This window comes from Megalops cyprinoides, chromosome 7, assembly GCF_013368585.1.
Source record: "Megalops cyprinoides isolate fMegCyp1 chromosome 7, fMegCyp1.pri, whole genome shotgun sequence".
Lineage (NCBI taxonomy): Eukaryota > Metazoa > Chordata > Actinopteri > Elopiformes > Megalopidae > Megalops > Megalops cyprinoides.
Window position 1 is genome coordinate 21,872,176 of NC_050589.1, and position 25,461 is coordinate 21,897,636.

The 25,461-nt window shown below is 44.8% G+C and overlaps 1 protein-coding gene across 2 annotated transcripts in view; it reads left to right on the top strand.

Moving 5' to 3' along the window:
• The window catches only part of cacna2d2a (calcium channel, voltage-dependent, alpha 2/delta subunit 2a), a 240,171-nt gene that overhangs the window by 108,818 nt on the left and 105,892 nt on the right, over positions 1-25,461 (top strand). For both annotated transcript variants that reach the window (XM_036532940.1, XM_036532941.1), the window contains exon 4: positions 11,811-11,870. In XM_036532940.1, coding sequence (XP_036388833.1) covers positions 11,811-11,870 — 60 coding nt within the window. The remainder of the gene's footprint in view (positions 1-11,810; positions 11,871-25,461) is intronic.

The window sequence follows — 25,461 nt, forward strand, 5'->3', positions numbered from 1 at the left end:
TATTGAATACCAAAACAATCTGCTTAAATAAATACCTACCTGAAAAAAATTGTACTATAAAAACTGTTAATGGTTGCAAATTTGTCTATGTCTTAGTCACTCTTTTAGTTTCAGTGTTTTTACATGTTCTTTTAATATCCTCTGATAAAGTATTCCAGAACATTGTACCCTTGATTCAAAAAGCTGTCTGTGCAAACTGTGGCACGACATAGTCAAGTCTTTCAGTTGTCCTTGTGACTCGAACAGTTTTTTTTTTCTGAACTGAGCTGTACAAATTCCTTAAGGGCTAATCCATGCAGAGATTTTAAAACTATGCATACATTTAAAAAGTTTGTGGAATTTTCTCAACTTCAGCACATTATGTGACCTAAGGATGTAACAGAGATGATATTTTACTGGCTTAATGTGGGCCATGTATTGATTGAACAGGGTCTCTGAATCCCTGGGCCTTTAAAGTCACTAACTCCTCTGTCAATAGCGACTCTTCCCTGCTGCCACACATTATCCCTCGCCATCGACTGTCAGTCAAAAATGTTCTATAGCACTGACCAATTTACTACAACAGCAGTTCTCAACCCATTTACCAAAGTGGGCCGCATTCACCCTGAAAACACTGTGTGGGCCATCATGTGGACTGCTCTTTTATATCAGGCAGACATTTTTTCCCATTTGCAACATGAGCCACCCTTTATGTTGATTGTGCGGCTGTGTGGGAATCACTGTGTCCTATCCTTCAGGCTGTTTTCCTGGTAATTCTGTGGGTTTTCTCCCTCTGTTTGCAATGCCGGGAGCAGACTGACATCCCTATTGACAGAGGAGTTAGTGGCATCAAAGATCCAGGGGATTCAGGAGTCTCGTCCAATCAATACGGGAGGAGAGCTCAGGAGGCCGACACCCTCTGTCAAGTCCAGTCAGGCCAAGCCAAGCCAGAGGAGGTGACTGTGCTGCTGTGAGCCTGGAACTGGCTTGGGGGAGAGCAGGCTGAACTAGGCAGAGGAGATGGGGTGGGGTGGGGGGGTGCATGGGGGATGTTTGCCTACAACCAGAATCCCCCTAACAAGACCACCTCCTCATCCAATCCCACACTCTGCTGCTTGGGCCGCCATAATTCCCCCGCCTTGTTGGCGCTAAATGACGCGTGAGCCAAATTACTGCTTTTATACATATGCTTCATTTGTGGAACAGGCCTCACTAGCTGTAGGTGGCCCTCAGGGATAATATTATGATATATTATATATGTGTAATGGCTGGCCATGGGGAACTCAATTTTAAGGTTGAGGATCTGGTTGCAGCGTGCAGCATTTGGGATTTTTACATTTGAAGGGCCAGCGGGCCTCAGTGCAGCTGAGCAAGAGTGACGTAGAGTCCTGGCTGTTGTCTCTGTGAATGTCTCCACTCTCCACAGAATCTACAGCTCACTTAATGCATGCGGTGAAATGAAGTTTAGAAATGTTTAATTGCAATGTCTGTAATTTCCAGTATGCCAGAGTTAGAGAAAACGCTCTGATTATGAGCAGAGTGGGAGCTCAGAGTTGAATCTTTGAGCGGTCACTTACACTGACCTGGTTCTGGATGCACCTATTTGGACGCGTGGTGGGTGGAATGAACGAGCATCTGTACCCATTATGGCCAGATTTGATAGCCCTGTCCGTACAAAATCAGGCCCATAATGCGCAGCTGCCACCCTGGTGGCTGTGTTTCGGCGAACGCCGCGGCGCGTCGCGCATGAAGCCGAGAGAACATCAGCAGTGTAATTTCCCCCATCTCAGGAAAATGAATGTGTGAATTAATTTGCACAGTACGTCTGTACCACGACGTAAATTACACCGAAATGAATGTGAATCACAGGCCAAGGTGTTTTAGGAGGTAATAAACACAACAAGCACAACAAACTATACTGCGCTGTCTGCCAAGATGCCCAGCGCGGCCGCCGCTTGCCGCCCCTGGGGGCCGATTGTACAGGATGCGAAAGTGAAGTAATTACAATCGATGGCCTGAAGCCACCTCTTTCGACATACATAACTGCATTGTTTGGAGAGCGGGGGCTCGATAGCCGGCCTTGATAAATTGGTCGTCCCGGGCTTCTTTGCGCCTAAAGCTTCCAGACCTATTTCTGACTGCAGCAGGGACTAGAAGGTTAAACCATGTACAAACTCTCGACGTGTCACATCAGCCAATAGTACACAGAGTCCCGAGACACCTCTCACTCGCGCTCTTTCTCGGTCACTTTGCTGCCACAGTTGTTCTTCGCCATGCTCATGATGGCATTCAGCAGCAAACGGAAACAAACAATATTGGATGCTGCGTTTAAGTCTTCTGTGATTTAAATATACCACGTCATCAACCATCACTTACTTTGAGCGCTTTGAACACACATTTCACAGGGTCACTGAAATGACTACATTTTTATGAGATCGATGAAACTTCTGACAGCTTTGGCCCCATGCTTCCTTTCAGCAGTAACTTACAGGCGGCTAACAGAACCCACGAACCAAGTTTTCTCTGAGAGAGAGAAAAGAGAAAATGAGTGAAAGAGGAAAGGAAAGAGTGAGTCATCATGGCGAGTAATACAGCGGGAGAGACAGTGTTTCAGCACGAGGGAGCGGGTGTGAGAGAGAGGGCAAGAGAGGTGGTCAGTGGGAGAGGGAGTGAGAGAGCGAGGAAGAGAGAGGGTGAGGGCGAGTGAGTCAACGTGGACAAAGAGGTGATAACTACAGTAGGAGAGATGGAGAGCCTGAGCACGAGGAAGAGACAGTGTCAGATGAGGGAGATACGATATGCGCCTAGCCTGCGGCACGGAGTGTGGTGGGCAGGGCTCACCTGCCAGGACATACAGGGCCCACTCTGCCTGCTGATACTGGCTGCCCCCCTCCCCCACCAGCATCGAGTCATTTGTAGATTTACACCCCCAAGGGATGCTGCTAATGCAGGTTTCTAATCTACCCCTTGTGCTGAGTGCTAGAGTTCTGTGGGATGTGCTATAGGGCAACTGCTGAGGCTACTTGCATTTATATAGGCAGTACTGGGCAGACAGTGCCTGCTTTCATAAACCTACCTTCCTTTATATACCGTCCTACCTTCATTTATATACTGTAGGAAGTGATGGACAATCCTGGTTTCATGAAGCATAACTGCAGTCGTATAGGCACTCCCTGGCATACCGGCATTAATGTACACATAACTGGATATACCTGCAATAATGTAGACAATGCTGGACTTTTCAGTATTAGTGAAGATTCATCAGCTTATTATAGTTTTTTAAACAAGGAATATGGTCTGGTCACAGCCTATTGCACCTGTAACAAAAAATGTAAACACAACCCACACAAAATAAGTAATTCACTATTCATTTTTCAGGTTGGGAGCACGGTAGGAGCGCAGTGGCAGATCATCACCACTAGGAGCAGTGTAACACTCTGCTGTCCTTGGTGCTGGAAATACAGAACATTGAGTATACGAAAGTGCACAGGCACACATTAAGTTGCAGCTGTTTTGAAGCCCAGTGTGAACACTGGGATGTACTATATGTACAAAGACATACTCGTGAGCTACTAAACATTAAAGAGGAGTAAGTCGTGCTGCACAATCAACCAGATTGGTGTAGATCAAACATGTTGTGTCTTTCCTGATCTCTGTGATCTATTCAATAGGCAAAAGTATTAAAGGTATTAATGAATTTTAAGCAGCCAATTTCACACTTTAGATACGGAACAGTGTGAATATTTGCGCGCATTCCAGGCAGGCATTCTTTGTTGTTGTTTTTTTTTTTCAATAAATAATTGAATAATTGGAAAGTTCGTTTGTTTGCTTTGCCGTGATTGCTCGGCAAGGGCGGTCCACGGCGCCAGAGCTCCTCTCTGTGTTGACAGCCGAGGTGTTTGGACTGCAGAGAGGGGCTACAGAGCGGTGAGGGAAAATAAAAGAGGAACGTTTCAATAGAAGGAGGGATTAGGGAAAACAAAGCAAGAGATTATCTTCACAGGCTACAATAGCACTGCACACACACACAGGCCCTGGAAGCAGGCTGGCCAGGGAGCTGTTTGGAGACTGGAATGCATGAGCAGCTGTATAATACAATGACAGGGCCCCTTGCCCTTTCTGTAGTTTTTCCTCTGTCTGTCTGTTAAAGCTGGTTAACAACACCAACAAAGCAAAACTAGAAGAGGACCCATAAGGGATCCTGTATTAAGGGTCATTATTTATCCCTCTCTGGGATACATGTACAATTCCATTGCGTCACACTCTGGTCTTACAAAATATAATATATAAATACATTTATATATTATAGCATTTCAGCACACTGACGACAATACGGATTGTGTTTTGATGCTGCCAACAGTAGCATCATTAGGACTGAAACACTGACCAGAGGGCCAGACAGAGAGCATCAGAGAGAACCGGAATCACCATAGTAGTCAGTCCAAGAAGGACCTGCAAAAGCAGCATGTACTGTACAGCACTAACGTACTGTAACAACTCGAGATGTCGGCTCCGAAAGTCACAACCCATTCAAATAATAAAAAAAATCTCTCTTAGCTCAGACTTCTATTTCTGATTCTTCTAAGTGCATGGGGGTTTGGAGAACCATGGAGAAATCTTGTATTCCCCATGTAATTCACATATCCCTTTGTGTATACTCTGTGCTGTTTCAAAATCCTCCCTGTGTTCAAAGCCTGAAACTGAGGTTGATTCTTTTTTTAAACCGGGTCTCAACCCTATTTTTTCACTCTGACTTCATATACAGTACTTATAGTGGTAGCGTTTGCACTGTAAATGACCCTTGCGGCCTGTAATGGAATGTAATTAGAGGTTTTAGAAAGACAAAAATCTGAAATAAAACTGAAAATTTGCCTCATTATTGCATCAAGGACATTTACATGTCTGTGGGGTATTACTAACAGATACTGAAAAAATCAGGGCAACAGCACTGTGCATATTTTGTCCTTTGCAAATGTACAGATTTCATTTTATGTGGGGGGTATAACCTCCGGTTTGTTTCACCAAGGTGAATCCATTTGCTGTCAGACATCACGTCTGGTATCTGGGCTTTACATTTGCCATGTGAACAACTAAGCCTCTCCACCAAGCCCACAGGCAACTGTTTCTGTCTTCTCTGGCTCTGTTGGGGGTTACTGATTTTGCTGCAGTGCAGGTTTGACCAGTCAATTGAAGAGCAGGGAGAGCTAGCGAGAGAAAAAGGGGGAAGGGAGAGAGAATGGATATAATATATACATATATATTAGTTGCTAGACCCTGAAAGTCTCTCTATCTGTTATGGCAGGATCGTTCCAATTCAGTGATTTTCTGATTGGCCATAATCCTACCTAGAGGTAGAGAATGAAGAGCTTAAAGCAAATTCTGAAACTCACTTAAAGAGTCGTCTCTGAATGCTGAAGAGAACAGTGTGGAGTAGTTAAACCACTGCTCATAAGGCCGAATGATTGAAGGTTGCAGAGGGTGATCGGGGTAACACCTGGGTGTAATACTGCAAAAATGTTTTTCTTTTTTGACTTTTAATATGGGTTTTGTATCATGTATTTCATTGTGCAGAAATTATCATATGGCTCCCATTCACTGTAATCAATGTGTCTGTTCTTATATGTGTGTTGCATTTTTGTGTTTGATTTCTTTGAGAAAAATAGTAGCCAATTAGGTGTGTCTGTTTTGTACTACTGTGTATATTATGTGTTTCTAAATAGTATTCATACAGTGTTCCTTAATTTCAGTGCAGTTTAGTACACAAGTATCACTGTGCATGCCTCTGTTATGCTAGTGGTGTATCTTACAGTTCATACTGAAGTTGCTCAATGTTTTTAATCTCTTGTGGTTATACCAGTTTATTTTTCATGCCAGACAGATTTGCTAAGGATATTTGCTTCAGGCTTTTTGTTCATCCATTGTTTCTTATTTACCATAAAGACAGTGCACCACCCATGCAAGAAGCAGTGGAAAGGGACAAACACAAGGTTGAATCGCACGCCTTGCCTGGCAGAAGGATTTGAGATAGGGAACGAATTGGATCAGGCATTAAAAAGACTGCTGCGTAACCCAGTATCATTGATTAAAATGCTCTTTCTTTCAAGGCAGTCAGCTCGGGGTGCTGCTTGCTATTGATTGATTTATTTGCTCAGCAGATGCTGTTATCCTGGGCGAGTTACAATTGTTCCCTTTGCCTAACACGTAATGCACTTGAGCCGCTGGGATTTTCACCTCGGCAGTTTTGGCAATCTTGCACAACAGCAACGTCACACCTGGGATTCAAACCAGTTCAGGGCCTAGTGCTCCGCGCAGCACGCTGCCTTAACACGCTGCTTTAACACGAGTGTGGGTGTTTCTCGGTGTTCAGACCCTGCAGTGGGCTGCTGACACAGCTGTGTGAGGGAGTGAAAAACCTCGCCTCTGGTGTACAGTCAAGTCTATAAATAATGTGACTTTGAATGATTAAACCTCTCCCCTCTGGAACTTGCAAAAAAAAAAAAAAAAGCCAGGACACCTATGAATATTTAAGATCGTAATCTCCTGGTGCTTGGCTTCAGCAAGCTTGTGGGACCTTCTGGCTCACAGCTTTAGAAGCACATCACAAATATTCTGCCATTTCCTCCCAACACAAAAAATGCAGCCGTGACAGCTGTTTTCCACTGCTCTATGGATGCTGATGACATATCAAACTAAAGGGTTTAGAAACAGCACCCATCGCCTCTGTCTGCCTGCCCAGCATATATCTTTACAGAGAAAGATTGGGTTAATGGCTCTACAGTGGCCACCCTGTCCAGGGTGGGTGTGCTCATATATAAAGCTGCTATATGCCATGGAAATCAGGACAGGCTCCCACTCTGAGGGTCACCAGGGTTCAAATGTAGCCCTGTGCCTCACAGAAGTGACAGGACAGCTTTTGGCATAGAGAGACACAGGCATCTGTGCTCTGCTATGCTGTGCTTTCCTCTGCTGTGTCTGAACAGCATGGCTCCAATCGCAGCCCAGCACAGTGTGAAGTACGTTCCACTGCTCCTGGATTCATGCGCAGCTTGCATGGATCAAACCCATTGCTCATTGCCTTTCTGAACAAGGGAGGACTAAAAGAAGACACATCCCTGTTCTAGACTCTCACAAATGTACCAAAATGTTTCAGGAAGACTTAATGGAGATAGAAGGATGGAATACTTATGGAACACAGGGCCAGTAGATAGGAACGGCAACATGGGGCTTAAGATATAGCCCTTGCGTTTTCAGAGGAGAAGAGCACCAGACTGCACTATAAACACACAGAGACAAGATTCATTAAAAATTGAGATGTGGTTAAAAAATTCAAGAAACACTTACAAGCTACCAGATCCCAAGACAGCTGTGTACTTCATGTGTAATTATGGTTGAAGTCTCATTGTTTTCTCTTTTTCTGTTGTTGATATTTTAGTTTTTAGCATTCCAAGATGATGTTCAATGACAATGAATAAAGAATGTAGAATTCTCATTTGTTTGGGTCATTCGCGCTGATGAATGTGTGATGTTGGACTGATGTTTGTCCCTGTAATCAACCAGAAGAGCTTCTTCCTCGCCAGGTCTACTTTTTAATTCTTTAAAAGTTCCTTCTCACAGCATGCAACCAGATGGATCAACAGTTTGACCCTCCTCTGACATGTCAATGCTCATTCCTTTGTCTCAACAAAAGACCAGGCTGACAGGGGCTTTTGACCCCACCCCAGCACCCCTTTCCCCCGCCCACATCAAGGCCTGCCCTCTGAACATCTGTCTTCTGCTGCACACAGGCTCTCTCTGCTCCTGAAGACCCAGCCCACCCCTCATAAATAATATATCTTAGAAGTGGGGAGATGTGTGCTGTGTAACGCTTAAAACTACTGTCACATCGTAACCCCTCCTCTTCATATCTCTGTAATAATTCATCCCGTGCCACTGCTCTATGCATTCAATATCCCAAACCCTTGGGGAAACTCTTGGCACTGTGGAGATGAAAGAGCTACCTGCCTGTGTCCTGCTTGCGCCTCACACGTACCCCTCCCACGTTCCTTTTACACCCTGCTGCTAAGCTTCATTTACCCTGTCTATACTCTACCTTTACCCTGCTGTTATCATACCTACACCCTGCCTGTCTCCTGCTTTTATTCTACCTATACTCTACCTGTGCCCTGCTTTTACCCTCCTTATACCCTGCCTGTCTCCTGCTTTTGCCCTACCTACACCCTGCCTGTGCTCTTCCTGCACTGTGCTCTCACCCTATCTGCTCCCCCCCACTTGCACACCGCCTGCCGCGCTGCATCTCAGCGGGAGCGGAGTCTCTCTCGGCAGCATGGTGCCTGATCTTTGTGAAGCACACTTTGGTGGCAGTGTGAGGCCTGATCTGAGAGCGGCTGCTCTTCAGAGGACCTACAATCCACAGCCACAGCACGTCGACATAGGGGACTGAAGATAATGGCACATTACAAGGTGACAAATGAAAACGGTCTCAGCTGAGCTCCGATTTTCAAAAACAGCACCCCCCCCCCTTCCCCACCAACTCTGACCCCGCTTCTCTACAGACCTGACATGTCACTGAGTAATGTTTAAAAAGCATCGCTGAGAGATATTACCCGCTCGACTAATAGTGCTGATTTCAGGCAATTAAGCAATTTAACAAATGGCCTCCCGCCCCCCTGGTGACAGCCGTCAATTTGTTCCAATGGATATCAAATATAATGGCTCCAGTCAAAGAAAAAAAAAAAGCACAGAGTGGTTGAAAATGAGCTTTGGCTGATCTCAACATGAATATAATTTTGCAACTCTGATATACAAGCAGGCTTATGAATTATGGAGCTGTCACCTGCCCTCTGGAGATGACCTTTGGATTTATTAAAGATTAATTGCTACATGGCTGTTTCCATGGTATGTGTGTGTGCAATGTTCAGGAAGGGAGCACATGGCAAAGATCAGATCAGTGGGCTGCTCACACATAGCCACGTACTGGGTCTATGATTGCTTGTGGGCACATCTCTTGTACCCCGGGACCATGCCCTTTGATTGACTGCGGACAGTGTCTTCACTGCAAGGGATCTGGCGTACGATTGACTTTGGACATTACACGTATCCACATTCTCACTCTGTGATTGGCTGTGGGACCTCCACACCCTGGAATATGCCTTTTCTTTGCTCAGATAGTGGAAGGCGGAGTCTCACTACAGCAGGGAGATGGAGGAGGGAGTGGTGCGTCATCTGTCCAGTTGTCCTGTCAGCACTTGTGGGGTGGAGTAATGGAGTGACACATAGGTAGAGCCACTCTTGCTATGACAAAAAAGTCTGGCAGCATATTTCAGCAAGCCCCTGGTATTTTTGAAGACAGAATATTCAAATTTTCTCTTCTAAGTCTATATTTAAAGGCTCCTCCCCATTCTTCAGCCTTTATCAGTTGACAGGCCTTGCTCAGATAAATACAGTATTTATGAGAGTGCTGTCCCCCGCCACCCCCCACCCCACTGTGTGTCTCACTTGTCCAACAAACAGCAGAGCTCTCTCATGGCCGCATGTCTCTGACTGTCTGAGCAGCAAGCAGGAGGAGGGACTGACAGCTTGTTAAAAATTCATCTCTCTGCTCTATTATTGACGACACAGGGCTGTAAGGCCGGGGCCCAGGGACCAGAGGCGTGAGACTGATAGGAAGACCATAGGCCCAGCAAGCCTTCCTGTTCAGCTCTTAAACTACTTCAACATGGGCACTTTTGCAGCTCCAGAAAAGGCAGTCATTTCTGTAATGGTTCTTACTGTGGTCATCATTGTCAGCACCACATTATTCTCAAGTCACTGCTGGAACCGTAACTGCTGACATCTTATTTGGGATTTGTAACGGGACAATTGTTGATTTAATATGTGACCGCAGTTGTTGTATTTAGCATATGTGCATCTAATTGCAGCTTGAAGATATGTTTTATGGTCTCCTCAGAGAAAATAAAATATTTGTGCCAAGCACGGTTGTGCCAAGCTTCCCTTGGGTATGCATATTACTGGTAACACTATCTGTTAGCATCCTGCTCCATCTAACCAAACTCTAGGCCTGGTTTTTCTTGCCTTATTAGTTCAACAACAACCCTTGTTAGCATCATAAAACAGAGCCCTCCATCCCTTCAAAATAATGAAAAAAGACATTAATAATTCAAGGCCATCGTGATGCCCAGGTCCAGATGCACTGGGTGAGGTCTTTTGGCGTGGAGGAAATGAAAGTTGTGGGGTGACTCCCAGAGGCTTCCGGTGTAATGGCTGACGGGGATGAATAAATAAACAGCGGAGGGGCGAGCCGGCAGGTGAGCGATCGAGGTTGTGAGCGTGAACCAACCCGACATCTGGCAGCGCAGCAAAGCGGTGCTTAAGAGAGGCAGGGGTGACATTTATCAACACACAGTGATGGTGTGGCAATGCAGCCGCTCAAAAAAAGGGAAAACTATTATAAATATTGATAAATGCGTCTCTTATCCTCTCAAAGAGGAGCGGGCGCATAAAGCACAAGTGAAAGGCGCAGGCCTGGGTGGAGGCGGACGGCCGGGTGGCCCGGGCAGGCCGGTGGGGGCCAGTGGGGTTTGAGGAGTACGGCACGTCGTAAAATGTGACCCCCGCATCTTTCTCGACTGGATCCCATCACAAGAGTAAGAATTGCACCCAGAGATGAATTACGGCGTCCACTTTTCCTCTCCTCCCCTCCTCCCCTCTGCCCCTCCCCGCCAACATGCCCAGTCCTTATCTCCACAGACAAAAGAGGGATGGCTTCCTTTAGGAATGCTCTGATAGTGGCAGCCCAGCAGTCTCTGTGGGACCGTGAGGAGCTGGTCTTGTCTAAGAGCTCTGAGGACCGAGTTCCCCCCTCGTGACCCCTGTCCCTCCCGTCAGTGTGCTGTGAGCGATAAGGCTGGTCGGTGCCAAACCCAGTCACCATTTAACTGTCACGTGGTACCCCTCGACCAGAGGGCAGCTTTCGCATGAGGGATCTGATAGTGCTAATGTTCTGCTCAGCACTGAGATTGTGGGACAAATATATGTTTTTTTAAGGGAGAAGGAATGCCACAGGCACATAATTGAACTACACCAGGAAACACATAACTCTTAAGGACAAACATGTGCTACCATGAAGGGGTGGTGAAAGACACTGCACTTTTAGGACATTTAACTTTTCAGAGCCTCACTGCAATGAATTGCTTGGCTGCAATTAAATCACTCGCCATTGTACTGGAAAGATTGAATTGCCCTGCTTTTGCCCCCAGACACAAAATCAATGGGTGTAAAGTAGTGTACAAATGTGTTAACTGTCCATGGCGCCATGCTTGACAAGGTTTCCTGAGCTCACTAATGTTGGCTGTAAGTGGGGGGAGACCAATTAGGCCACAGTGCCACTGTGTTTTCAAAGATGGAGAACCTACCTTTTAAGTGGAATTGCAAGGAGGCTGTGACTTTCCAACCGTTTCGAAAAAGTCTCTTAAACAGTAGAGGTGTTACGGTGTTCTAAACATGACATGCCTCTTGTAAGCCTTGTGTAAGCTGCATGCATTGGGATCATGGGAACAGCTTTCATCTTAGATGGCATTTTCGGAATGTGGGGGACAGAGGGGCAGTTCTAAATCTGGGGAATAAGTGGACATGGGAAACAAGACTACATGGGGAATACAGTTACTACATGATTACTAAATCAGTATGTTACTAAATGATTATGGTTGATGACTGTTGTTGTGTTATCAATATACTACTTAACTGTGATCTAAAAAATTGGTTACAGCTTCTTTAATTCACTAGGTCAAAATATGTTCTCTAACATCTGACTTTTCACCTTTTGTCTTCTGCAGAGGCTGGCCAGAGAGGCGGAACGATTGCAGAAGGAGCATCCTTGGCAGGACAACATTAAGGTAAGACCCCTGTCTTTATCAGTATCTCTTTTTATTGCCACCCATTTTAAAAAGTGCAGTTCAACATCCTGGCAGTAGGGGGTTCTCACATGTCATCACTTCCTGTAAGACACAGTGTAAAAGCAGCAGATGTAAAAAAAAAAAAGGCTGCTGGAAATATCACGTATTTGAAAAGCTGCAGGCTTGAAAAGGCAGCCAAAAAATAGTCTCAGTATTAAGATACCATTTCATTCCTAACCAATACAACAAAATAAAATGCGGCTGCACCTGTCATTTGGTTTTCAGTATAGGTCAATTGCTTGGCACTCATCTTGCAAAAATGAAATTCTGCCTGTCCGATTTACTTGATATCCAAACACAACTCATTTTTGCACCTTGTTGCTCACGGTCAGTCTCTGAAGGAATCCATCTAACATCAAAGGTCAATACATGGCTCTCCTTTTCAGGAGCCTTCACTGTGTAAGAATTTGACACTTGCTGTCTGACATTTAGTGTAAATAGAAATCTGTGTTTACGTATACTGTTTACATGATCTCCCTGTGCATCTTCAGCAGTAGACTCAATCAGCATCTGTGCATGTACATGTGCATGAGTGCATGTGCGTGTGTGCGTGTGTGTCTGTGTGAGTGCCCCTGCGTGTTGCTTGCACTTGATGTGTATCTATTCCAAAGAGAATTGCTGGGTCGATGCTTAATCAAAGAGCCCCATTGAGAACCTCTTTCTAAATGAATAGGATTTCGCAGCTTGGGATCTGGGCAAATGCTTACAGTGCCTTTATGAAAATCGAATTGTATCAGCCTTCTCCGAATGATGTGCCTCCAGAACAGGATGAACTCAAGGTCCTGCAGAACATATTTCCCTTATTAACACACGAGTATTGGTAAAAATGCATGAGCTCACTTCCCCAGATACTCAGAGCAATGATGGCAATTTGATTGGACAAAGCGTCTCGGAGAGAGCTGTAGGCAGATTTCTGAGGCTGATTGATGTGTCCTAATGTGAAGGTAAATGACAAGCATTTAGATTATGCAATAAATTAGATTGAGTTAGAGTAATGTTTGGTCCCTGTGAAGCATTAGACTTTCAAAAGACGATCTGCTTTAAGAGACGTCGCACAGGGGTTAACCCATATTCCCATTTTGACAAGGGAAAATTTTCATTGTCAAAAAAGGTCCTCTTTGCTTTGGAGAAGTGTGTAAAGGTGTCTGCCCATGCTATGGAATATTCAGTTCTGTTGGAGGTTCTATTTTTATGTACAGTCTACATCCACATATTTATAGAGAACGCTGGTACTGTCCCTAGCAATACTGCTATACTCGCCCCTCCCTCTCCTTGTTTGACACCCTCACCTTTCACCCTCTGTAAACGCAGCGGGTGTTTTTATAACAGTGACAGATTCTGGCACATTCCCAGTCAGCTGTCCTCCACTGCCACAGGGCGAGCCACAGTTTCCCTCTGGCCTCAGCTCCCTGCTACAGCAGTCTGCCATCAGAAATCACACACATGTCGAAAAAGAGAATGAGGAAAAAAAAAAGTCATAAGGATCGATACCCTCCTGCAGCCAGAGAGATTGTTGAAGGGAAATTATCATAAAGGATCACCAAGTCAATATTTGTGAAGTCACTTATGCACAAATTGATCGGAAAAGCAATGTAAATAACCCACAGTGATATCTGTGCTGTTTATTCATTTATAAATGTGTTTTGTGACATCTAGTTGATTTCTCGGAGTGATCTGTGTGTGAGGGGGTGTGTGTGTGTGTGTGTGTATGTGTGTGTGTGTTAGTGTGTCTGTGTGTGTGTGTGTGTGTTTGTGTGTGTGTGTGTTAGTGTGTGTGTGTGCGTGTGTGTTAGTGTGTCTGTGTGTGTGTGTGTGTGTATGTGATTATGCTTAGTTGCCTCTGGTTCATCCTCTGGAGTGTTTGTGTTTACGTGCAGAGCAGAGAGTACCCCAGAAAATGGACCATCAAACAAGCTTGCTAGTTTTGAAGGAAATTTCAACAGCATGCTCTTAAAGATTGACATCATTCAGTTAGTGCTGCCTGATCAGAAGAGTACTATTCAGTTCAAACCTCATCATATTAATTCAAAAAGTGGTAGCCTGGGACATAAGTATGAAGGACAAAACATAAACAATTGTGGGCTTGTGTATTTCAACTGACTGCAACCATTGGATTCTGGGGGAAATGTTCTTTCCTTTCTCAGATTGACAAGAAGCTACAGATTTATGTTTCTCCATTCTGTGATACAGTTGTCATCTTGAAACTTGGTTAACATTTTTAACCAAGCCAGCTGTGTAATTGGTTGCTGGTTAAGATAGCAATAGTTGTTGGAATAAACCAAATGATGCTATTGTTATATGCAGCCAGACAGAGATCAGTTATATGAGAATATTAAAAAAAATAAGATGAAGATGGTATCTAAACTATTGAGCTTGCTACTTAGCTAGGCACCTAATATACAGTATATCCAGCATGTGTCATATTTCATTTTTCTTATTAATTTTGTCAAGTAAAGTAAAAAGGTAAAGCTTAAGTATAAATTGACTCCACATGTGAATGCCTCCATGTGACTCCATGTGAATACCACTGCTACTTCTTACCTTTCTTCATCCATTGGGCTTTAGCTTTGGTTTGATCTTGCAGGCCATGAATTTGTGTTCTTTATTCAACAGTAGTGAGGGCACTGCTGCAGAAGAGCCAAAGGGATTATTATTAATTTTTTAATACATACATTCTACTCTATAGAATTTTCTGCAGAACTGAGCAAACATTATGAGAGGTTTCTTTTATGTAGTTTCACAGGTATTTAGACATTTTACTGATTAAATTCACTGCTGGGTCATATAAACCTTTTGTAGCATAAGTCATTGTTTTAAGAATTTTCATTACTGTATGAACTAATGGATTATTCTGTGGATTTCCATCATTTTTTTTTTTTTAATATGTAGACGTAGCTCATGGCTAGAGCATAGCATTGAATATTGCCACATATGTGATGCATTCTGGCTGTCACATTTATTCAGATTTAGTGTGTATGACCTATGATATACGATGATCTGGAATCACAAATACTCCAATATTGCAGCAGAAGAAAAACAGTTTAGTTTAGAATTATTTTGTTTGTTTAGTTAATCAGCCTTAGTAATTGTCCTGTAGAATAGGATGAGAGGACGGGAATTTGTGCTGCTGTTTTGTAATTTATATCAATAAAGGTTAGAGCATAGGATCAGGAAACAGGAATTGATGCTTTTGAAGCTGTACACAAGGCCAAGCTTTATTTAACTTTAGAGTTAAATATTGTATTACAACTACAAAGCAATGTAATGCTAAAACATAATAAGCCACCTTGCATCATTTTGCCAGCTCATAGAATACAATCCTCTTAAGCTGCAGGGTCAACCCACACTCTTCAAATGTATGAATTAGACATTCACAAACAAAACATTAATTTTCACAACTTTCTAATAATTTATTTTGTGATATTTAGTGATATTGTGATATTTGTGATAATAGGTCCATTTCCTGGACCTACCCCAATCAAATTAGCATCAGATACAATACATCAAACGCTTGCAGTATTTCACAGTTGCTAAACAACTCGTAATTACACACTAATAAAGCAACGCAAGGCCGTTGGTGGTGAGAGATTAACACAGAGGTGCAGACGAGGTGGTGCGCTCTCTGATAGACTAAAGGGAGCGACGCGGGGCGTTGGGCCGTTTTTGAGAAGCTCTCTAATCACCCTCTCCGTCAAGGCCCGTTAGACTGATGGATGCAGCACGAAACGAGCGCTAAAAAGCCGTTTCATCCCGTATCTAACTAGCATGATCATCACTGCCTCTGATTCATGAAAAAGAAAATCATTAGTCTCTGAGCTGAACGCATAACAGGTCTCAATTGTTTTTGCCCTTGAGCAAATTGAAATGTACAAACATTTATTAAAGCTGTGTACATGCTGATGTTCAAAAAATGGCACTAGGGGGCTGTACATTTTACTCTGTGTACGTTTAATGAGACTCTTCTTAACATTTAGGCTTGCCCCCATGAGCTTAGAAGTATATTACAGCACGCCTATGAGGGAGTTTACTGTTGGCAGCGGCTGTCATCACTTGTAGTAATGACGTCCCTGTGATGTGTGTGAGTATGGGGTTAGCCCAGCATTCTCCATTCTCAGGAGCGACATACACCATGTACAGGCCTGTGGAGGTCAGCGCATGACTGTTTACTTCATTTAATTTCACTTTGCCGAGCGGCCTTGGGTCTGCCTGGCTGCACAATTATATCACAGCGCAGTACACAACATTGTGGCAGTTTTTGTTCAGACATTGCGATGATTTGTGCAGCGTTTAGAGAAACACAGGAGGAGTAACGGTGAATGTGCCTCTCACCTTCTCTCACCTACCTCTCACCTTCTAACCAGTCCCCTGCGCCCTCTTCATGCCATTTTTCAAAAACTTACGATTTTCAGAAAGCTGCCTTTTCAGGAATATCCCTTCCACCGTGTGTTTACATGTGTAGCCAGCTGGCATGTAAAAGTCAGTTGTCCGGTCACAGGTCTGTCCTTCCTTCCTTCCTCCCTCCTCCAATTACTTATTTTAATCCATGCATCACCCATGTTACTGTAACAGTAAAAAATGGTGGTAACTAATTTGCGTCTGAGCTGTGTATTTTGTTGTAATATACAGATCCCTGTTACGCTGCAAAGGTGTGGTGTGTACGTTGTTATCAGGGGGGACCTGCCATATTCAGATCCCTGTCTCACTACAAGGTGTGGTCACCTCTTTTCAGTCTGCTTCTCTGTGGATGTTCCTCCCATGCCTTCTGTATTCCTTTTCTCTCTTTTCTCACTCTCAATCTCTCCATTTGTCTGTTTTTGATGTCTCTCTCGGTCTTTGTCTTTCTGTCATCTCTCTCATAAAACTCTGTCCCTGCCCGTCTCTCTCTCTCTCTCCCTCCCTTCCCTCTGTCACCCCCCCTCCCTCCCCTCTCTGTCACCCCCCCTCCCTCCCCTCTCTGTCACCCGTAATGAAAGTAAATGAAGTAATTTGCTTCTCATTTCCAGGCATGTACTGGCTGTCCTCTGTCAGTGTGTGTGTGTGTGTGTGTGTGTGTGTGTGTGTGTATGTGTCTGTGTGCTTCAGTGAGTGGATTAGGTGGGGGTGGGGGTGGTGCATGGGGGTGGACAGAAGGTCACCTGTGTTTGTTCAGGATCTCGCTACACAAACACTTCCTCTTTCGTGCCTCCCCTCACCACCTGGCACCACCCCCCAACCTCCCTCAGCAGCCGCCCACTGGGCCAACATCCAAAAGGCCGGCAATGAAAAGAGACATGGCGGCAAGGCCACTTGACCTGCAGAGGCGATGGGTCACTGGTCTGCTCTCAGAAGACTTTTTTTCTCTTTGTGTGAAGGTGGCTGTGGGAAGACTAACTGACCGCAGAGAATCCTCTCTCTGTGCGATATGCCACTAATGTTACATCTAACTGGAAAAGCGGCTGGCGGACAGAGCAGGGAGAGCACCCTCGGAAAGATCAAATTAGATAATGCTTTCATCGATCGCCCCTTCAACTTGTCCGCCCTAAGGTCTGCACAATTTAATAAGGGATATTTTCAATTTTTTTTAAACTAAGCACCCTACTGGGTTTCCAGTCTTTTGGTGTCTGACCTTGAGAGGGGCATGAAGGACATAAGCTTGGGGGTCTTAGCTGCTGAGAGAAGACATTGGCCCTCAAAGCTAAGCTTATCAACCCTGAACACTGTGTAATGAAGCAGTCACATCAAAACACACCACGCAGACCCAGACACTCACTTTGAAGGCAGACACTGACAACTCTGATAAATTATCTAATGTTTCAAAATCATATTTACCCCCCCCCCCCCCCCCCACCCACACACATGAAAATCATAGCATTGCAATGTTGTGTTACTCTTTACAATTGGCTACATTCTGACTGAATTATTGTTTTGACATTTCTTTCAGATTTAGTGTTTTGGTATTTTGGGTTGTTGGATGCTCACACACCCTAAAATGAGGGATGTGTTTTTTGGCCACAAAAAGGGAGAGTGACTAAAACCCCTGTTTCCATGGTGATTTCCTGTGTCAGTTGTCTCAGCCAAGGGCTAGGTCTCACATCATATTTTCTGGTGTTCCTCCCATTTTGTATTTTGCGGTTGCTCAGCCTCCAAATGCATGTTTTGGGCAGCTGTAACAGTGTTACAGGTACACCTCGCTAGTACTCACACAGAGCATGTCGCTGTCTGCTCCATCTCCCCGGAACGACCCGCGGACCCTGGGTTTGTGTCCGTCGGAGACCGCTCCTGATGACAGCAATAATCAAGTTCATTCCCAGACAGGCCATGGGCCGGAAGATCACTCACCGGAACAGACAGCACTGCCAGGCAGCAAAATGCACCGAGTCTCTGTGTTAATGTGTGTGTGTGTGTGTGTGTGTGTGTGTGTGTGTGCATGTGTTTGGTCACTGGTGTATAGCATTGGGAATGTTCTGAATCGATCTGCAGGCATCCTCGGCCATGCGCCGCCACCGGTCGTCGTTAACCCGGTTGTCATTTTCTTTCTATCCGCGTCTCCCAGGAAACCACCGTGCAGAGCAAGGCTGTCATGGTACACTACCCACAAATGGATTTTAACCCCCCACCCTTCCTCCACACTCCAACCCCCCCCCCCCCCCCCCCCCCATGGGATATTTGTGTACAGGTTTTCACAGATTTAAAACAAACAGTCACGCGGCCCCCCCTTCCATGGAAAGGCCATTGCTATTCACTGTGTCTTCCGCGCCAAAGTCAGGGTTTGTAGGAACCTCTGAGGCAGCTGTCTTGCCTGACTTTCAGATGCAAGATGGCTGCTAAGGAGCCTGCCTACTCTGGTTTCCCCAGTACAGAGTGTGGACTGGGACGCATGTGGCCTCTTTGGTGTCTCCAGAGGACCCACTTGTTGCTCCTTCAGCTACAGGACAGATTCAGAACACATCCTGACACAGTCTGTTGGCAGTACGAGTACTGCATAGGAAGTCTTTGTTTCGAATTGTAAACACCTCAAGTCACCCTTGACAAGGGCAAGCGCTGAGCAAATAAGTAGTGTAATGTGTATGTGAGTGACATCAGAAACAGGGAGGCAAGAGAGGACGGCTGAGGACACTGTTGTGCAGTTTGCAGTATGGAATATTGTGTTAAGCAGGGCAGGACTGCATGTGTTACATGTGGGAATATTTCTACAATAACTGCAAAAGACCATGTCATTCTGTACCCAATTAGTGATGATTATAATGATGATGATGATGATGATGACGATGATGATGATAAAGACCATATTTATACTATGTCAGCACCATTAGCTGGAATGTTCTGTTCTAGGAATATAGAATAAGGTGCCCGTGACTTGTTTATACTGTACGCTGTCGGTTCCAGTGAAGCTGGTTCCGCTGGTTATGCCAGTCCAGCCCACTGGCACCTGCAGGCTGATGGTCCCTCTCCAGGGCTCTCTCCCCCCAGATGTTTGCTTTCACCTGCGTAATGACAGCCCTCGCCACATCATGCATTATTAAACAGAATGATGCAGGGTGTGGGACTGGAGGAATTTTGTCCAGCGCATGCATATCGATCCCCTCTCCACAGGTGCAGAGGTCTCCACTGATTGGGCACACACTATAGAAAGCGTCATATTGTTTTCCTCTCTCTCTCTGTCTCTCTCTCTCCCTCCCTTGCTGTCTGTCTCGCCTTCTCATTTCTGCCTTTGTTTTAATCAGCCGTGAAAACAGTTTGAAAATATCATATTGTGGCAAATACTGCAAATGAATCCTAATGGTAATACGCTGTTAATAATGTACTGGAGTTGATTTCATTTGCCTTTATTGTCATGACAGGTAATGAATCTTCGTGGGGGGTGTAAAACGATAAAAAAAAAACCTTCAGAAGAGGAGAGAGGAAATAAAACGCTCTTTTCAGAACATTTTTTTTCTGTTTGTATGTTTATATTCCTTCATTTTTTAATTTATTTTTCAGAACACTTCTCTGACTGACACTTTAATTAGATTATGACTGCATGCTCTTTGGGCATATTAAAACTGTGCAGAGCATCTTATGCCAGATGGGAGCATTTTGTGTGTCAGAGAGAGGGCCCACTTTACACTGAAGGGGCTGGGAGGGGACTGGCGGTGTCAGAGGGGTGGAGTGCTGCCATTACAGGACGGTAACTTGATTTTTGTTCCTGGTTTCACTCCTGTTTGGATTAGAGAGATTTGGTGTAAAAAGGGATTAGGTTCAGACGGGGTCAGGGTCAGAGGGAATAGGATTAGCATGGCGCTAATTAGGATCACGCTCAGGATATGATGGTCATGAGTCATTTCTCAGCCCTCACCCCAACTCCACATCCAGCGCTGGCGCTCTAGTGATTCTCCCAACTCAACCTGATCTACAGTTCACTGGAGCATCTCGGTTTATTCTTGGTCTCTTACATTAACAGGGGTGCTGAATAGATGTCAACTGAACAGATAGGAAGTGGTTAAAACCATACAAGCAGCAGGAAAGGTTATTGGAATGGCTGATTGTTGGCAACAATTCTGGATCAGGATATACTGTGCAAGGTTTATACACAGATGAATGAGTCCCTGATTATGTGCATTTGAATGGGCTGAGGAAGTGTCATACGAGCATGTTCCACGTGTTACAGAGCTCCCTAGGGGGGTGATCTCGGCGGGCTGGCTAGCATGCGCCAATGGCACTGCCCCCCACTGCCCCCTTGTCAAGGGAGGAAAGACATTACACTGCCTTGAGATCCGTTAGGAGGAATTTTTTTTTGCGGGTTATTAACTCCCAAAGCAGTAAACAGCCCCTTATGTGCCCACATGATCCGGGTCGCAGAGTGTGGAGACGGGCTGTTTGCTGCAGGGTGGGGGGAAGGGGGCAGGAAAAAGCAGTACGTGAGCCGCACACAGGCAGATGCACTTTCCCTCCTCACCCAGGGAGGGCTGAGTTCCACTCCGTAGAATAACCATCATGCTCGTGTCATTGATATACATTATTTATTTGTTCAGTAGAAGCTCTTATGTGGGGCCACTTACCGCTACATTGCCTATATCCCTTAACCCACTAATCCAGCTGGGTTTTACTGTGAAGAGGAAGTGCTGTAACTTGCTCAAGGCCTGCATTACCAGCGGCCCACCTGGGGCTCCAACCTAAAACACCTGCTTCTCTCTCGCTCTTGAGCTCTCTCTCTTGCTGCCAGTCATTATATTATGTTATTAGCCATTTACTTGCTATCCGTCTGCATGGCTGGGTATTTACCGAAGCAAGCATTCTAATCAAGGCTGCAGCAGCAATGTCCCATGCAGGATCTGAACCTGCAAGTTCACCTGAAGTGTGAGTGCGGGGCTCCCCTGTGAAAGAGCGTTGGTGCTGTCCTGTCAGCAGCAGTCTCCACCCTGCCCACACTGTGGTAATAAAAAAAAAAAAAAGAAGCACATTGCGGAAAGGAAAGGAAAAAAGCTTTTCCGCCAGAGTGCTCTCCCTCCTCTGTATTGCCACCTGTAGAGGCGCACTTCACCTGATTATTTTTAATTAGGCAGAACGAGGTGTTCTTCACTGAAGTGCCGTGATGATGTAAGTGCTCCTAATCCACACTTGTGGCCCTCCTGCCCTTCTCTGCCATTTCCCCTGTGCCTCCGTTCATGACATTGTTTGTTTGCACATGTTCATACATGACATGACACAGTTTTCGATGTTAGTTTCAGATTTTTTTAAAACAGCTGCATGTTTACATTTTAGGTGAACTACTGTGTCCAGCTGACTAGTAGCAGAGTCCAGTGTGCAGCACAGCCATCAGCACTGGTCACTGCACCACATGCCAGTACCTCATGAATCCCTGCTTCCTGCACTCAGCGCGGGGAAGAAAGCATATTTATAACTATTAGCTTTGTGTAAATTAAAGCGATTATCTGCTGTTAAAGCGTGAAGTCTTTACCTGCTTGCATGTCACTGGCAGACACATTTGTAACCATTCTGCGTGGTGTGTGAAGTATTACAGTCTTTATATGCGATTAGAGCATTGTATATTGTACAATTTTTTATAATCTCGTTAATGTTTTTCACGTAACGCTGTAAACACGCAGCAGCTTCACACAGGTTAAAAGCACTGTACTCCCTCATCCTTTTGGAGGGATTTTGAAAGAATGAGGCCCTCTGGGTCCAGTGGTGCAAAGCCCCATTGACAGACCTCCAACACCGCAGAGTCCTGAGTAAAAAGCCAGGCTTAGGTCCCGAAAAAGGAACCACATCCAGGCTAATGCATAATGCAAGTCTCCACCTGATGTGCTTGTGTGTTGTAAGTGTGTGTGTGTGTGTGTGTGTGCGTGTGTGTGTGTGCACGTGTGTACATGCCTAACTGCATATGAGTTTTTGTATTCAAGCTTGTGTGTGCATGACTTTGTGTGTTTATGGATACGCATGAGTGTGTGTGTGTGTGTGTGTGTACTTGGCAGGGCTTCTGAGAGAGATGCTAACAGCTTTGTAAGATTGGAAGATCGTTTTTGCTGAGTTGACCGCTGCTGATGGCGGAATTGGGAGCCAATCCAATCACATGCTGTCTGAGCAGCTTTTCTGAGCCTCTGGTGCCGAGTCACAAAGCCACAAACTCCTGCTGATCTCTAAAGCAGTGACACCCCAATGTAATGGCACGATCTTTTCATTACACAAAGCAAAGAGGAGTATGTTTAATCTGAACTGTTGGGGACTGTTTCAGTCATCCTCTCACAGTGACAAGAGTGTTCTTATGCTGTGTCCATTAGTGTTCAAAGCTCAAAGATTTTCAACTCCCTTTGCAGTAGACCATTTCTGCTGTACAGTAACAATTTCAGTAAATACAATATATGCAAATTGAAATTTAACAGATTGAACCAGATTTCCAGAGGGTACTCTGTGATAAATGAATTACTGCAATAAAACAACTTAACCAAATTAAACATATTCAGGTTATGGGATGCCAAAAGGCAAATGATTGCAGATATGCTACAGCGCATCTCACAGTTTGACATATCAGCCCTCAGTATTAATGTAGGCCCGTGGCCTGTGGTGCAAGTTAAATCAATGTCATTGATTTTTGCAAATTTTGCATGACTTTGACTCAGGAGCAAGTTGTTTTGCTTGGCCGTAATCTTACTGCAGATCAGCGGACAAACTCACACACCCCACACACAAACCTCACCCTCACACCCTATATCTGTACAGCACATTTATCAGAGTTACCCTATCCTCACGCACTGTTTCTGTTCAACCCCTAACAACTCACACACACACACACACACACACACACACACACACACACAGAAACACATTCTTTCTTTGCACTCTCATACTCAACCCCAAGCCCCTATATCTGTCAGCCCTCATTCCCCCCAAAAAATCCCGCACGTCATTGCCCTGACCCCCACCAGTGCCTGCCCCCCGCCCCCTGCCCCTGCGCTGGTAAATGGCAGTTGGGTGGATTGCCCATACCTCTGCCAGCTCATCTCTCCCTGCAGCATTATTACAGTGATCAGTCGAGTCAGTGGAGTGCGAACACAGATGAAAAACAGTGTCAATCCAGTCCAGAGAGAGGGAGACCCCTGGGAACTGGGGGCGGGGTTGGCACAGGCTGCACGTGGGTTGAGTGGCACGGGGCACAGCCGGGCATCTGACTCTGTCCTCGCTGCCTGTGGAGCTCAGAGGAAGCTGTTGCTACAGGCGATAACGGGCCTCTGTGATTTTTACCGAGATGACAAACAGTGAACTTTGTTCTTGGCTGTGATCCTCAATTACTAAACCACTTGTATATTATGTAAAGCACTATACAGGATCAAAGCTTAAAAAACAAAACTAAGAAAGAGCTGCCACAGGGGCAGAGACAAGGATTTAGACGATCAATGCTGAAGACTGAAGAGGGAAAATAGATCTGCTGTTGTGATTTAATAGATATTTTAACTAATGTGCATATGTGTATGAATATGTGTATGAAATTATGTGCATAATGTACATACGTGTGCCACACCACTGGTTGCGAAACAACAACCAACATGAACAAAATCGTGATCAATTTCAGAAACACAAACAACACCTCAGATCAAACAAAGATTCAGGAGTTTTAGACAGTCTCAATACAATTTAAAATCCCATCCCATCCTCAAGTATAAAAAAAAATCAGTTACCACTTCCTTTTCATGTCAGCTGTTCATGGCACCTTTTATATTCCTGTGTATGATGTCCAAACAGTGTGGACAACAAACCTCGGCCCATGACAAGGCGTGACCACCCTCCTCAGACTCCAAGCCAAAGACCAGTATCGATACATGCTTATCAACAGCCACACCTCTTATGGTATTAAAAATTCTGTAGATATACTGAATAGTTATATATTGATATACAGGTGAAAGAGAGAAACTGTTCGGGGAGCACCTTGCCCAGATCTAGCAATGGGTGCGACAGCCCGTCGAAGGTCCTCAGAAGTTTCCGGACCCCAGAAGGCGCGCCTCATTTCATGCGAGAGATGCGCTAATGACCCATCTCGTACCTGCGTGGGCCCATCTGCTCCACGGAGTCTGCAGGGTACTCACCGATATAATCACCCTGCTTTAGACACAAACAGATCCCGGGTCTGTCTGGGGCTAAATCACACAGCCGTGCATTACGGCCTCTGTTGTTGTTATTGTACCAGCGCTAGCAGCCGGGGCTATTTGTAGTATTAGAAGCATTGCTATTACAATCATCTTGTGATTTAAGGTGCACATCCACCGGAATGAAATGATGTGTGAAATAGACATTAAAGTGCTTTATCGCTTCTTATTTCTCAAGGTCATCAGCCTGTCCCTGCACTGAATGTCAGTGATCGCTGTTGAATCCTCCTTGGTTATGGTGACGCAAATGAATAACATCTCTTTCCAGTGGGCCTGTAGGATGCAATGGTGTGCACCTTCATCTTAATCTATATGCATTACATAAAATGAATGCTTTGCTCTGTCTCACGTGAGAAAGGAGAGAATAAAATTGTGGCACAACAGGCGTGGATCTTGTGTGTGTGTCTTGACAGATTATGGTAAAATGTGAGCACTAAGATTAGACCTCACTGAGTCAGACAGGTGTTCATGTTTCAGTCATCAGCATGCACTCTGTAACACTCAGTGCTGCCTTGCCCTTTTCCATGCTCATGGCATGCAAAGTACAAATGTAATTTCCTGAACAAACGTTTTCTGATCATCAGACTAGTTTTAAGACATTTGTTGGTAATGGCTTGTATCATTTATATATTTTTTCAACTTAAGTGGGTTTTTACTGTGTCAAGATCTTGTGAGAGGAATTATGATTAGAGTTGTATTGAAAAATAAAAAAAAGAGGAGTCTGACATTTCATTAGAATTTTACACATTTGGACCAGTTTTTCGTGTGGGACACTGTACATTTGATGTGTCAGTATAGCATCTTCAGTGGTAATAAGCAGGAGCACAGAAAGATGAGTGAGTCTCAGTGAGCAGCCAGGCCTGCAGAGGGCAGCAGAGAGGCAGCGGAAATTATGTCTGGAGTCAAAAAGAACAGGTTTCAAGGACCGTCAG